At 58.9% G+C, this 14,186-nt stretch overlaps 3 protein-coding genes across 3 annotated transcripts; all 3 read left to right on the forward strand.

The window, feature by feature from the left end:
- Window positions 1-312: 312 nt before the first annotated feature.
- On the forward strand, window positions 313-1,276 carry A1Q1_00689 (membrane organization and biogenesis-related protein; the record flags this gene model as incomplete). Its single annotated transcript, XM_014328428.1, has 5 exons — window positions 313-503; window positions 728-872; window positions 925-1,027; window positions 1,080-1,205; window positions 1,260-1,276. The coding sequence occupies 5 exons, from the start codon at window positions 313-315 to the stop codon at window positions 1,274-1,276; spliced, it is 582 nt and encodes a 193-aa protein (XP_014183903.1).
- Window positions 1,277-2,667: 1,391 nt separating this feature from the next.
- Window positions 2,668-4,821, forward strand: A1Q1_00690 (C-22 sterol desaturase; the record flags this gene model as incomplete). Its single annotated transcript, XM_014328429.1, has 3 exons — window positions 2,668-2,783; window positions 3,155-4,469; window positions 4,663-4,821. The coding sequence occupies 3 exons, from the start codon at window positions 2,668-2,670 to the stop codon at window positions 4,819-4,821; spliced, it is 1,590 nt and encodes a 529-aa protein (XP_014183904.1).
- A 3,913-nt stretch (window positions 4,822-8,734) lies between these two features.
- A1Q1_00691 (uncharacterized protein) lies at window positions 8,735-11,536 on the forward strand (the record flags this gene model as incomplete). The annotated part of the gene is made up of 3 exons (XM_014328430.1): window positions 8,735-9,769; window positions 9,809-11,422; window positions 11,495-11,536. The coding sequence occupies 3 exons, from the start codon at window positions 8,735-8,737 to the stop codon at window positions 11,534-11,536; spliced, it is 2,691 nt and encodes an 896-aa protein (XP_014183905.1).
- Between the last annotated feature and the right edge of the window lie 2,650 nt (window positions 11,537-14,186).

The following is a 14,186-nucleotide window of genomic DNA, read 5'->3' on the forward strand; positions in this document are numbered from 1 at the left end:
ACCTTGCCAAGTCTTTTGTCATTAAACAAATCCTCATCTTCTCTCTCTCATCTTCCCAAACCACCCACAAACTCATACATCGTTCACAGTGAGTTACTCCTTCTGACCTCTGCATCCGCACCAGCCCACTCGACACTCAATACCGCGACGTGCGCAAGCCTTGTTGAAACGTGAAAAACTGGCGCTGCCGTGGGAACACCCTGACAACCCCGCTGCTCACTGTTTTTTCTGCAACAGCTGCAAGAGTGGGCTCAAACGATGCAGAGCCGGAGACGACGTGTTCACAGCGCGAACGAACACTGACAGATCCAGATGGCCACTCCTCAAGCCCAGCAGGTCAAGCAGAACTTCCTGAACCACCCCTACGTTGTTCAGGCCCAGAAGGTCGTCAACGGCCAGGTCAAGCAGCTCGACGCTGAGCTCTCCAAGTACCCCGTCCTCAACGACATCGAGGCCAAGACCAAGGTCCCCAAGGCCTACGGTGTTCTCGGTCTTGCCGCTTCGTGAGTAGATCGAGCAGTGTGTCCCTCCACGGTGGATCGTGTGCACGCGGCTACGTCAGTGCACTGCCATGGACATTCGAGCCTACGCCGCGAATTGGTCTTGAGATCTATGTCGCAAGTGTCACGTCGTCTTATGCCGTGCATCAGACATCTGGCCTTCGGTTCTGAAAGATCAACACTGCTTGAGAGATGCCAGAGAGAGTGCACTGAACTGACTGGTGCAGCGCCGTCTTCCTCGTCTTCTTCAACCTTTTCGGCCTCGCGTCGCCCATCTCGCTCCTTATCGGCTACGCCCTCCCCGCCTACCTCTCGCTCCAGGCCATTGAGACCCCGTCCACCAACGATGACAAGCAGTGGCTGACCTACTGGGTGAGTCGCGCCGATGCGCATTGCGAATCCAGAACCTGTACTGATAGACTAGGTCGTTTTCGGTCTCTTCAGCCTTCTCGAGTCGATGTTCCTTCGCCCGATCCTTTACTGGATCCCCATGTACTTCGTCTTCAAGACCCTCTTCACCATCTGGCGTGAGTCCTAGTGCCGTTTGGCGGCGGAAAGCGCATGATCTAACTGTCTTAGTCTTCCTCCCTGCCACCCGCGGCGCTGAGATCCTCTACTTCAACGTTCTCCGCCCCGTCCTCGGCAACGTTAAGGCCCGCACCACGGTTACCTCCACCCCCGTTGGTACCACCACCTCTTCCATCCGTGAGTGAAATGACGATTCAGATCTGTGCGTGACATCACCTGACCATGTGACAGACGAGAAGACCCTTTAAAGCTCCTCTGAAGAAGAGCCAGTGTGTGCTTCTTGAGCATTCACCAAGTAATGGTCCACGACTATATGCTACGATATGCAGAAGCGTCTAAAAGCGCGTAACGCAACTTGATTTCACATTCGAGACTGAGGACGAGGAGAGCGGAGGAGGCAAGCTGTTCATATGTCAGGTAGTAGTATGTCGGCGGCGGATGAATCTGATGAGCGTATAGAGCGCGCCTGCAGCGCTGTGCAATCTGTCTCTACAACGATGAATTGTTTACAAGCGTGCATGCTGGACGCAATGGACGCGACGATCAGCACCGGCCAAGGCCCCAAAAGCTTAAAAGGGGTGATGAGCTACCCAATTACCCAAGTAAACAAAGCTGGCGGCTGGATTGCTGCGAGCCAGCAAGTACGCAATAATGAGCACGCGAGACGTGAGAGTCGGATTTTAAGCTCACGGCTGAACCTGGACCTGCCTGAAGGGCGGTAGTAGATTACTGGTTTGCTGTTTCGCCTGGCTGAGTGACCTGATGGTGATGACGAGTTTCAGCTTGGCCCAGTGTTGGCAGTGCGGCAGCCCCCGAGCCATGAGCATGGGCATGCATGAATGAGGCGTAGACTCGTCTGGCCCAGCATCTGGGCACGCGCTCCGGCACTGCGCATGCACGGTGGCAGGCTTGCAGGGGTGGCAGGGCCCGCCGAAGGAATTCGAAGCTGAAAGCTGGTGGAGGTGCGGGCGAAAACGGTTGCTGACCTGAGGCATTGCTAAGAGCATTTGCTAAGCTGCTAAGGCGCGCGCCCAAGTGACAAAGCTGATGTGAGCCCGCGACGCTGCAGGTGGCCGCAGCCTCAAGCAGGTGCCTCTGTGCACATCTGCGACGCGGCGCACGCGGCCGCCGGCAATGCCCGAAGGCGCAGGATCGCGCAGGACCTGGCGCCAGGCATCGAAGGCTGACGGACCACTCAACGGGTCGGGATACCAAGGCCAGACTGAAATTTTGCCTCCGTGAGGTCGTTTTGGCCCTGAAACCTGCCGAGGTGGTACGATTATTTTGCTTGGATTCACGGCCGTGCCAGGCTACCACAGGCCACAAGCTCTCAGGCTTGCTTGCGAGCCAGCCAGCCAGCCAGGGCGGACTGAGACTTGCTTGGGCAGACTGTGCCGCCGATATACATGCTGTTGGGTCTGGGATCCCGTTTTGCCCTCCTTGTCATTTGTCCAACCTCTGCCCAACTAGTTGTCGTTGTTAAATACAACTCCGGGAGCGTCTCCGACACCGCCAACGCACTCTCGACAGACACACGCCGCGCTAACTGCCCTTGCTTGCGCTCTCCCGGCCTCCTCCCCTTCCCCCGGCCTCCGCCCTTGACCTCCGCTCGACCGTTACCTGTCTTCACCCCGTCACGATGGCCACCCACGCCTCCGAGACGATCCCGCGCGCCTCGGCGCTGCCCCTCAACTTTGACTTTGTCAAGGCCTGGGGTGTCGAGAACCTATCCAAGGCTCGCTTCCAGTTCGACACGTAGGTATCTTCTCCCTGCTACCATCACTTCACACCCCCGCGGTGCCAAGAAATTTGCTGGCGTGCGATCCGTTGGGGTAAAGCGTGGGGTAGCAGGGGTTGCTGCATTAGCGTTGTGGGCTTGTGCTGACGCTCGTCTTCTGCCGTTATCTCTCGGACAACTTCGCATGCTTCGCCCTTGCTCGTCATCGTTCGACTTTCTCATCTCGCACTGATCTGCCACACTCGAATCCACACGCGCCTGACACCTCGTGCTCCACTTTACGATCCGCACTTCGTTTCATGGCTCTGCCAATTTGACGTGACTTGAATGATCACCGCTGCTTGCATAACTACCATGTCTGTGCGCATGTATCGTTCACAACATGCAGTAAGACGACGACTGCCACGATCCTGACGGTCATCATCTCCCTGCTCCTCCTGGAGCAGGTTGTGTACCGCCAGAAGAAGAAGCACCTTGCCGGTGACAAGTGGACGATCCCCATCATTGGCAAGTTTGCCGACTCGCTGAACCCGACGCTTGCCAACTACAAGAAGCAGTGGTACTCTGGTGCTCTGTCGTGTGTCTCGGTCTTCAACATCTTCATCGTCATCGGCTCGACGAACGACATGGCCCGCAAGATCCTGAATTCGCCTACCTACGCCGAGCCCTGCCTCGTCGCTTCGGCCAAGAAGGTCCTTGACCCTACGAACTGGGTTTTCCTCCACGGCAAGGTGCACGCCGACTACCGCAAGGCCCTTAATGTTCTCTTCACCCAGAAGGCGCTCTCGATCTACCTCCCCATCCAGGACCGCATCTACCGCCGCTTCTTCGACGAGTGGTGCGCCGAGAACAAGACGCAGGAGATGATGCTCAAGATGCGTGACCTCAACATGGAGACGTCGCTCTCCGTCTTCATCGGCCCCTACGTCAACGAGCAGGAGAAGCAGGAGATCAACAAGCTCTACTGGGACATCACTGTCGCTCTCGAGCTCGTCAACTTCCCCCTCGCCATCCCGGGCACCAAGGTCTACAACGCTATCCAGGCCCGCAAGGTCGTCATGAAGTACCTCATGCGCGCTTCCGCCCAGTCCAAGGTCCGCATGGCCGACATGGACAACGAGCCCGAGTGTCTCCTTGACGAGTGGATCCGCGCCATGATTCTGTCCAAGAACGGCAACTCGGAGCAGGCCAAGCTCCTCTCTCGCGAGTACAGCGACAAGGAGATCGGCATGGTTGTCCTCTCCTTCCTCTTCGCTTCGCAGGACGCCATGTCCTCCGCCATTGTGTGGACCTTCCAGCTGACGGCTGACCACCCCGAGGTGCTCGAGAAGATCCGCGAGGAGTCCATGCGTGTCCGTGGCGGCGACGTCGACGCCCCCCTCTCCCTCGACCTCGTCGAGGACATGGTCTACACCCGCGCCGTCATCAAGGAGGTCCTCCGCCTCATGCCCCCCGTCATCATGGTCCCCTACCTGACCACCCGCGAGTTCCCCGTCACCCCCGACTACACCGTCCCCAAGGGATCCATGATCATCCCCTCCTTCTGGCGCTCCCTCCACGACGAGACCTGCTACCCCGAGCCGGACGCGTTCAAGCCCGAGCGCTGGCTCGAGAACGACGACGGCTCCCTCCCCATTGCCGAGTCCAAGCCCCAGAACTACCTCGTCTGGGGCTCTGGCCCCCACAAGTGCATCGGTGTCCAGGTGAGTACACAGCGATCCCGGCGAGCCCGCAGGGCGAGCCGTAGTGCGTTGAAGCGCGGAAGGCTGTGTGCCGACGTCGCAAGAAGTGATGGTGGTGAAGGGTCAAGGTGGAGGCGAAAGCGCCACACCGATCCGCCACCAGCTCCGCCTATCTCCCGTTTGCTCTCCTCCTGAACTCAGCTGACATTCGCAGTACGCCTCGATGCACCTTGCCGCGACCATCTCGTCGGCCGCGGTCCTCATGGACTGGGAGCACGAGCGCACCCCCGACTCGGACGAGGTGCAGGTCATCGCGGCCATCTTCCCGCGCGACCACTGCCGTCTGCGCTTCTCCAAGCGTGCCGTCGCCTAAGTGCGTCCTTTGCGTGCGTGGCAGAGCGCTTGAAGCGTGCTGCCTCCTCAACTCTCACCCGTCTCTCTCCAGGCGCCCAAGCCTGTACGGAGTGTCAAGCGAACAACCAGCCCCGCCCGGATCAGGAGGGCGGGACAGTAGACGACCACGGGCGACTCCGATCCTCGTGCTCGTCCAGGCCTGAGCGAGCTCGCAGCTCGGAGCCGCACCCAGTGTCCTAATACATCTCTTCACCTATATCAACCAAGTACCCAGTACCTCATCCATTACCCCCGCCGTCTGCTTGACGGCGTTTTATGTGTCCACATCATTAATGAAATCTGCAATTCTTCATCTGGCTGTGGTCGCATTTTGCTGCCTGTTCGGAGCTGATGTGACTAATGACTAACTGGGTGATGGCAGCTGAGTAAAACGCTTTTGATGGTCTGAGCTGCTGCCAGGAGATTAACTGAGTGCCAGCACAGTGGGAGCGGGCACACCGAGATCCCCTCGTTCACATGCCCATCGATCGCACAACACATGCCGTTAACAGAATGCAGCGCCGAGGAGCGGAAGAACTGCCTAGTCTGATTCCAAATACGTTCAGCATTCCACCTGGACGCCTATGGGTGCGAGTCGTCTCCATTCTTGCATGCTGTGACAATCGTGCAGACTTCTCCAGTTGTCACTGAAAGAGGAGCAACCGTCGCACGTGAAGATGCACAGGGTGGGTGGAATTTAAGCTTCACGATTACTCGGGCATTATCAGATTGCCCGATCAGGCTTTGTCTAGAACCAGATGAGATCCAGTGAGCAGCGCTAGGCACTGTACGCTGCGTTGAGCTCAACCACTATCGAAAGTCTTCACGAGATCTCTGCGATCTTTGCCTCTTCGAAGTCTGATCCTCTGACTGATTCGGCAGCGGAGCTCGGACCGTTCTCCGCCCTCACTCGGTACTGCATACTGGCCAGATGCATACCCCTGGCACGCATCAGATGAGGAAGGGGGCAGGGGGACAGCCGCCGATGCTGGGAGAGAGGTGGGAGGCAAGGGGCAGGGGACGATCCCGACAGTCACACAAGGGTGTCTCGCAAGGGCGAGGCGCTTCATTATCAGACATGGCCCTGTCTCCCTGCTGCATGCCACACCACCCTGCAGCTCCCATATCCCATATCCATCTCGAATGCATGCCATGGCACACACCTTTGCCATAGTTGTGCGTCCTTCATCGATCAAGAGGTTAACTGGACGTTCAAGCCGACAGCGGACCAGGTCTCTGGGTCACGGTGTCGGCCGGGCTCTGGGCGTTAGTGAATTGCGTCCCGCGGCGGGGGCGTGCGGGGCGCAGCACAAGCTGTGAGCCAAAACGAGCGGCACGCATGCAGCAGCATGTGCAGCAGAGTCAAGGCAGAAATTAAATACAAATCAGCATAATACCAATCCTAAAGCTGGATGGTGTGGAAAAGACGAAGATGGTGTCGTCTGGCGGGGTCTACGGGGTCGACATTTGTAATGCCCCCGGCCTCGATCTGTCATTTTTCCCCCTCCGCCGCTCGACGCTCAACGACAGAACAATCCAAACACACTCCCTCTCAGGGTCGATGGACCATCCGGGCGCACATCTAGGGATAGCCAGGGTTTACCGCTGCGCCCCCCATGCCCCAGGCACGCGCACTAATCGACGACTTTGCAGGATAGCGCAGGATCCCGCTCCTAATCATCAACTTGCCAGATCCTAATCCGGAGTCATCCTCTCAACGCCTTACTAATCCTCGATCTACCTTGGACTGCCAGAGCGCCGCGCCACTCCAGGATGCAGGCGCGCGTACTCCCTTGAGACAGCGGGACGTTTGGCGCCTTGTCCAGCTCTGGTAATCGCTGTCTGGCGCCCAAAACAGCAAACCCGAAGCGACCCAAGGACAGCCCATCGTAGCTTGGAGCAGATGAAAGAATAACAAAGCCGTTATCAAAACCAGTATCATAGTCAGGGCCAAGGGACACACCTAGAAGGGACAGGCGCCAGGCATGCCAGGGACGGCGCCGGCGCACGATACCCAGGACCGAAATCAGAACAATACAAATCATCGACGATGGGTGACTCGAGGCGACAGACATCCAGCTGTCACTCAGATGTACGCAGCCCATGCAGCCATGCTTTGCTGGCCCTATGCACGCCATACAGCTTGCCCACTGAGGGGACGATCAGACGACCTGGCAGAGCCCATTGTCCGCGACGGGGTGTGTCTGCGCGTCTATCTGCGTCGCGGGGCGACTAACGAACGCGAGGAGGTTGGAAAGGTTGAATGTCTCGCTTGCTCTTGTCTTTCGTTGATTATCGCTGGAAATTCCTAGACACTCTTAGACTTTGCGGCTTGCGCGACTCTTTACGACATTGCACGATCGCACGACGCCGACTATCCACACGCCGTCACCTCGCGCTCCTTCCCCCGCCGCTACCGCTGAACTGTTGTACTCTTTGCTGAGAAGAAAGCGGGGACCGATCCAAAGCTAAATCGAATCCAACTTGCTTTCCCCTCTCGCCGGCAGCTCGACAGGTACGCAGTGTCCCTTCGACTGCGATAGAACTTCTGCATCCACCAGTTATCGACATTTGACTTTGACTGTGTCTCACTACTGTTACTCGCCTCCGCCAACCGCCTGCGTCTCCAATACTCTACTCCGCATTCGATCTCCAGATCCCAGATTATTACACTCGTTTACCCTCGGTTTTAATTCCCCCCGCCTTGCAATCCGAACCGCACCCTTCGTTGCCGGCACCGTTACCCTACCGACGACCAGCTGCTGCCAGTTTTCGCGACACTGCGCGCTACCCCCCGATCACTACTGCGCGCGCGAACCCAGCAACTGCATTGAGTCAGCCCGATTGTCTCAGTGCTACTGGCCCGCCTGTCAACTGTTGCAGGTGGATAACCGTATCGATACCTGCATACTTGCACGCCGACTGACGCTCAAGCATCTGAGCGTGCACTGTGCTCGGACCCGCCTGCAACGTACCCCGACCCTGGATTAGATCGCTACGCCGCCTCGACTTTAGCAGAGTCAGCCAGCACTGGTAGACCGAGCTCTAGCCGGCAGACTACGCATAGCCCGTAGCGCAAGCGCATTCCACCAGACACCACCACCTGCCGTACCTGCCTCGGTACCACCTGCACGCCCGCCCGCACGCGCACACCACACGAGGGCGCACGCACGCACACTAGACCGGACCCGCGACTGGACCTTGCACTTGCATCTGAGCAACAACAACAATAACGAGGCAACGGGCGTGCATCGAGTGCACTCTGAAAGCACAGCACACACCTTGTGGCCACTCCCGAGGTGCCAGCTGGACCCTTTGCCGATTTGGCCACCGCTACGGTCCCGCCGAGTAATAGTGCTGGCTGGTCCCCCGCGCTGCACGCTGGACCAAAGTTGGATCGACGGATCAGACAAGAGGGTTTTGCATCCACCGCTGCTGCACCCGCTCAACCCGCACCCTCGACCACCCGCCCTAGCCCTTACCACCCCTCCTGCCGTCCCGGACACGACCAAAGGTTACGTTGCTTGCACGATCCAGGTCCACCCCTCCGCTCCTTGTCACTTTCACCTCCTTGACATCCACCACCACCTAATCGCTCCTTTCATTGTTGTCCCCTCCACTTTGACCACCCCGCCGTCACCGTTCACCGTCTCCGATCCCGACCACGCCGCGACTGCATCCGCCGCACGCACCCACCCTCCGATCATCCACCAGCCGTCATTCCCGTTCCTACCCCTTCCCGTTCCAATCTCTCTCTGCCAACTCTCCCGGAGGACACTTCAGCCAGTAAATCCCCTGCTGCTGTTGAAGTGTTTGTGCTACCTCGCATCCCCTCCATCTCGCCAACCACGTCTCCCCGCGCCGTCTCGTCGCGCCTGGTTGACTCTACCGGCATGGAGAATGGAGTGGGATCACATGCCTCGCCCCCAAACGGCGAGGTCGTGAACGGTAAGTCGTGGTCCAGGCTTTTCTTCATCGGCAAAGACGGCAAGGAGCGCAAGGTGAAGGACAAGGACGGCAAAGGCAAGGACAGCAAGGGCAAGGATGGCAAGGAGGGCGTGAACCCGTCGCCGAAATCCGCTTCCTCGACAACGCTCGACAGCGCAAGTGTCAGCGCCTTGAGCGCCATAAGCGCGAGCGTCGCGAGCCTCAGCCTCACCCCCAGCGTCAGCGCAAGCGCTACCGACGGCGAAGTCCCGCCCTCCCCCAAGTCCAGCAAGTCGGCCTTTGCGACCATCGGTAGCTCAAAGGCGCGCTCAAAGTCGCGCTTCTCCTACTCGTCCAACCGGGGACAGTCGTCGCCGTCGGTTCCCCAGACAGCGGCGTCCCCATCCGCATCCCCTCTCATCCGGGATCGCGCTAACAGGCTTACAGGCATGTCCTCGTCGTCGGCCTCCGGTACGGCCGCATCCGCAGACGACCACAGCATCGCCACCACCCAAAACTCGGGCATTGCTCAGAACATCTCGGTCCAGATCGGCAAGCATCGCGCCGGAGAATCCTGTGAGCAGCTAGAGCTTCAGCTGCCGGATGTCGTCCTCGGGCTGACCGTCGCAGCTACCTCGGTCGAAGACACGAACAAGGCCACGAACAACTTCCAGACCCTCGCCACGCGGGCGAACAATAACGAAGCGACACTCGCGTCCCTCCTACCCCCGGACCTCATCTCGGACGGCGCATCGGAGAATGGATCAGTCAGGTCTAGCGTCCAGGCCCGCGTCCCCTCACGACAGCTGTTACAGGCCGCCCTCGACCTCGCCCAGCGTGCCGTCGAGATGGACAAGGGCAACGATGTCGCCGGCGCGCTGTCGGCGTACCGCGAAGCTGTCACAAAGCTGCGTGTCGTCATGGAGCGTGTCGGCGTTGAGCCGTCAGGAGAGAGCAAACGGGCAAAGAATGACGATGAGGGAAGGACACTTCGGGGCATTGTGAGTTGTGGGGCGCCCTTTCTCGACTGACCATCTCAGCACGATGCGTATATGGCACGCATAACGCTGCTGTCAGCATACGAAAGCAATGAGGGGAACGTCAACGTCGACACAGAGGAAGACACGATCCCCGGACTGAGCAGCTTAAACCTCGATGGCACCCTCGCGAACCTGACGTTGGATGGAGACATGGCTTCCTCCGCGGCTAATGCGGGCGCCTCGACATCAGCTTTCAGCATCAGCATGTCCCCATCAACGTCAGCCAATGGTGCGAACGGCGACAGCGTCCTTCGCTCCCCCGACTCGGCCGTCGGCAGCTCAAGACGGCTACGCAAGCTTACGGGGGGCAAGTCGCTTGGCCTCGACGAGGAGTCGTCAAGCTTTGACCCGGCATCCGTCGCCGACGCCGAGTCGTCGGCCCCGAGCACATCTGCCGCCGCTGCCGCTGCGGGCGCCAGCGACGCAGGTGCTACGGACATCAGCAGTGTTACTTCTGTTTCCGCGCCGACAGCCGTCGACGCGACGTCCCCGCGGAGTAGTTTGCAACACGAGGAGGACGACCGACCACTGCCGCCGTTACCCGGACCAGGAGAGGCGCGGCCGCGCAAACAGAGCCTCACGTCGTCTTCCCAGACACTCAGCGCCACTAACAACGGCACCCTTAACCGGAGACACAAGGGCGGAGCGTCCATGTCGAGCATCTCGGAGATGAACCACGACTCGCCCCGGGATAGCGTCACCGACTATGACAGCGCGTCCATCAAGTTCCGGACGATGCGGTCGTACACGAGCGGCAGCCCGGACGAGTATGGGCGGTCATCCCCGTCATCGCTCCAGGCCGTGTTCCGGCAGACGTTAGCCCCACCGGTCCGCCTGCAGGGAACGGCGCACCTGTCCCCGCGGCCAGAACCGCAACCAGCCGACATCATCCACCGCCCCTTCCACCTCCTCCGCATCCTCTACGCCTCGATGGACGCTTCGGGACCAGGCGCGTACCTGACGAGCGTGATCCACATCGACCCTGCTGTATGGAAGCCGGCGAGCTGGCGGAGCTCGGGCAGTTCCAAGGGAGCCAAGCTCACGGGCCAGGAGGCCAAGATCAAGTGCTGCGACGCACTTGTCGTGCACCTCGAGGCCGTGAAGCGGGCAGGTGCGCCGCTTCTCGATGGCGGACGAGAGGAGCGATTCGGCGCCGACGACGCCGCCTCGCGTCTGTCTAAGAGCCAGATGGAGACGGTGACGCGCTCGGCTGAGGAGATGCTCGCGTTACTGGAAGCGCTGGACGACGAGCTCGACTCGACGCACAAGCTGCTGACGTCGCGGGGCGTCGCGGTCGGCTCGGGGTGGAAGGGCAAGTCGCGGTCGTCGTGGGGCTCCCGCGTCGCCGCGCGCGTGGACAAGATGGCGGCGCGCAACTCGCCCTCGGATCAAAACTCGGTCGAGCGATACATCGATCTGTTATCGCAACTGTTCTACCTGAGCGACGTGCTGAACGAGCACCTGAAGAACTTTACGGGCGACCAGAGCACCAAGCCGTACCAGAGCTTAAACGACAAGATGTACAAGGCGATCGAGAGCAAGCTCAACCGCTTCGCGCAGTTCATCGGCATCATCCTCGTCCCCTTTGTCATGGACGACTTCAAGGTCTTCATGGTACGTCTCCTCGGCATGTACAAGAGGGGGATCTCAAGTGTGGATTAGAAACATTGGACTGACCCCGACCAGTCAGGGTACCTCAAGGGCGGCCTGCGATACTTGGAAGAGTAGACCCCTCTTCTCCCTAACGGCAATTCTCGGCACATATAATGACACTTCCTTTCCTCTCCTACTTTAATCTGACGTTGTCTGTCTTCTTCGCCTTCGCACGCGCGCTGTTTCCTATCTCCGTCCGCGCCGACCACGACCTTGGGCTCGTGCGCCTCCTCGACAGCCTCTGATCCACGCCTGGGTCCTTCGCCTTCCTTCGTTTTTCTCTTCCTTCCGTTCCACTTTTGGTATCTCTTGGTCACTTCCAGACCCACGTCGACGATATACGACACACTACTACACACAACTACGCAGTCCTACCTCGGAGACGAAACAGAACACAGAACACAAGAAGACGAACAGAGCCTCGCAGAGCGTAATAATTCCCAGTGGTTTGTGACCCTCCTATAGGTATTTCTAGAATTCCTCACAGATATTGATACTTTTGTCTTGGTCACCTTAATTTCGGACTTGATACCGTTTCGCATGTAACTGTTAGATGGGCGTGCAGATGGGTACGAAAGGGACAAGGGTGTGCGACTTGCCGCCGTCGACCAATGCTGCAGAGCGCCCTTCCTCTCAGCCAGATAGCCGGTCCATCGTCAGTCCGGAGTCACCATGGTATGACGTTGGTTGTTCGACCACAATCGACAGACGCGCAGCCGCGACGCACGAGGGAATGTCAAACACCACTGACAAGGCCAAGACACGACCGCCCTCTGTGCCCTGCGCCCTCACTGCAGTACGCTTTCCCCCCGTCCTCAACACCACATCACCTTACGCTCCCCACTCCCCGACTGCGCCCCAGTCAGCAGAAGAGACACCCCTACATCGAGACATAACACGCTCTTGACCAGACAGCATTGGTGCATGCGATGTCTAATTCCAAGCCACCTTGCGTCGTGAGCTCTTGAAGCTGCCAAGCCAGCCCTTGAAGTGTCACGTGATCTGCCTCGACGCACGCGACCACCTCGTGGGTTAGGTCTCCCACGCGCTCCCGAGGCACACGACGGAGAGATCGGGAAGGACGCCGGATGGGTACTCGTCAAAGTCAGTCAGTCGTGAGTGAGGATTGTGGCGATATCCAAGATGGATAGGGGCCAGTGACGGATGGGGATACCACGGATGGCGGATACCGGGCGACGATGCTGGCGCATGTCTTCGCACGTTAATTCGCACGGATTCGCACCCGGGCGGGGCGGAACTCTAACACTCGCGTTGACCTGACCTGTACGAGGTTTACGAGGTTTACGAGGTTTACGAGGTTTACGAGGTTTACGAGGTTTACGAGGTTTACGGGGTTTACGGGGTTCCGTGCCCTGCCAGGCTGAGCCACCGTTACCGTCGTCACAGGCTCAACGATCACAGAGGAAGATTGCTGCTTGCTCCCTGTTTATCGATAACGGCCCAGAAATAGCCATGGCGCCGCCTTGCGGCGGCCCGGCGCCGCCATGGGCTGCGTGTCTTGTTCTTGGTCGAGGATATCTTGCTGATAATGATCGAGTGCCATGTGTGCTGACGATACCGGCCCCTGTGGGGATAAGAGGTGAGAAGGGCAGGTCAACCTGAGCTGCTTCGTCGTCCTCGAGCGCATGGGCGTTTCGTTTGTAGCTCGCACGAGGTCGTTTTCATGTGTCGCCAGTGACGCTTCTAAGCCATCGCTGAAGACATCGAAGGGTAACAGCCAAGCAGTTGTCGGGTATGGAGGAAAGTGCGAACGACACAACGATGCGAGCAAGTACCTCCATGTCGTCGGCTTTGACGACCGATAGGACTCAAAGTACCAGACAACGGGAAAGTGACGAGTTGGGAAAGCATACGGTGTCTGCTTGCTGCGTTCCGGCAAAGACGGCAGACGGCAGAAAGATAGGAGTAATTCACCAAGGAACGGGGTACCGGGTCTTCCGGGAGATCGACATCTGGCTACGACGTCTTTTTTTCGCACCTGTGGTCGCCCGAGTTCTCCGAACGACTGGCGAGGACGAGTTCAGCCGTGCGTTGCGACCCACGCAAACTCGGCTCTGCCACAATCTTAGCTCCCGATATGGAGTAGAGAGGGTGGGGCAGGCGAAAGTTATCTCGTATCGGACGCCGTTTCTCACAAGAGATGTCTCATCGAATCTGTATCTTACGGCAAGGACGGCGAGACATGGTGTTCCCAATTCTGTAATCGCATATCTTGGTTCGGATGATGCGGGGTCAGCGGGGTGAATGGGGGCGGCGGGGCTGTCCGGGGGAGACGGGGGGAGATGGGGCAGGCCCCGTCTTCCGGGTCTCCCGGATGATGTGCACCGCGGTACAGAGAAAGCCGTCGATCTGCGATGGCCATTGTGGGATCTGCGGTGACCCAGGCGGTGTTTGCGGTGACCCAGAAAATACAAGCCTCGTTATCTTAGGAGGAAGGGATCGGCGAACACGGCGCTTTGGCAAGGATGCAGGCGTGGGAGAGCTGGTGTGGGTGAGACGGGAGGATGCATGCTTTGGTCGGATGATCCGTGTGTCAGGTACAGCGCCGTAGCTGGAAATAGACACTGCCGGTGTGTGACTGAGTGGGGAGGGGAGTGTCGCGTGAGAGTGACGTACGTACGCACAGGCTAAGGCGTGTCAGGTGTCCCGAAGCGTGTGTGTCAGCCTTGCATTGAGCTGGTTCCAGCGGAGATCAAGTCCAGAC

The sequence above is a fragment of the Trichosporon asahii genome (genome assembly GCF_000293215.1).
Source record: "Trichosporon asahii var. asahii CBS 2479 unplaced genomic scaffold scaffold00003, whole genome shotgun sequence".
Lineage (NCBI taxonomy): Eukaryota > Fungi > Basidiomycota > Tremellomycetes > Trichosporonales > Trichosporonaceae > Trichosporon > Trichosporon asahii.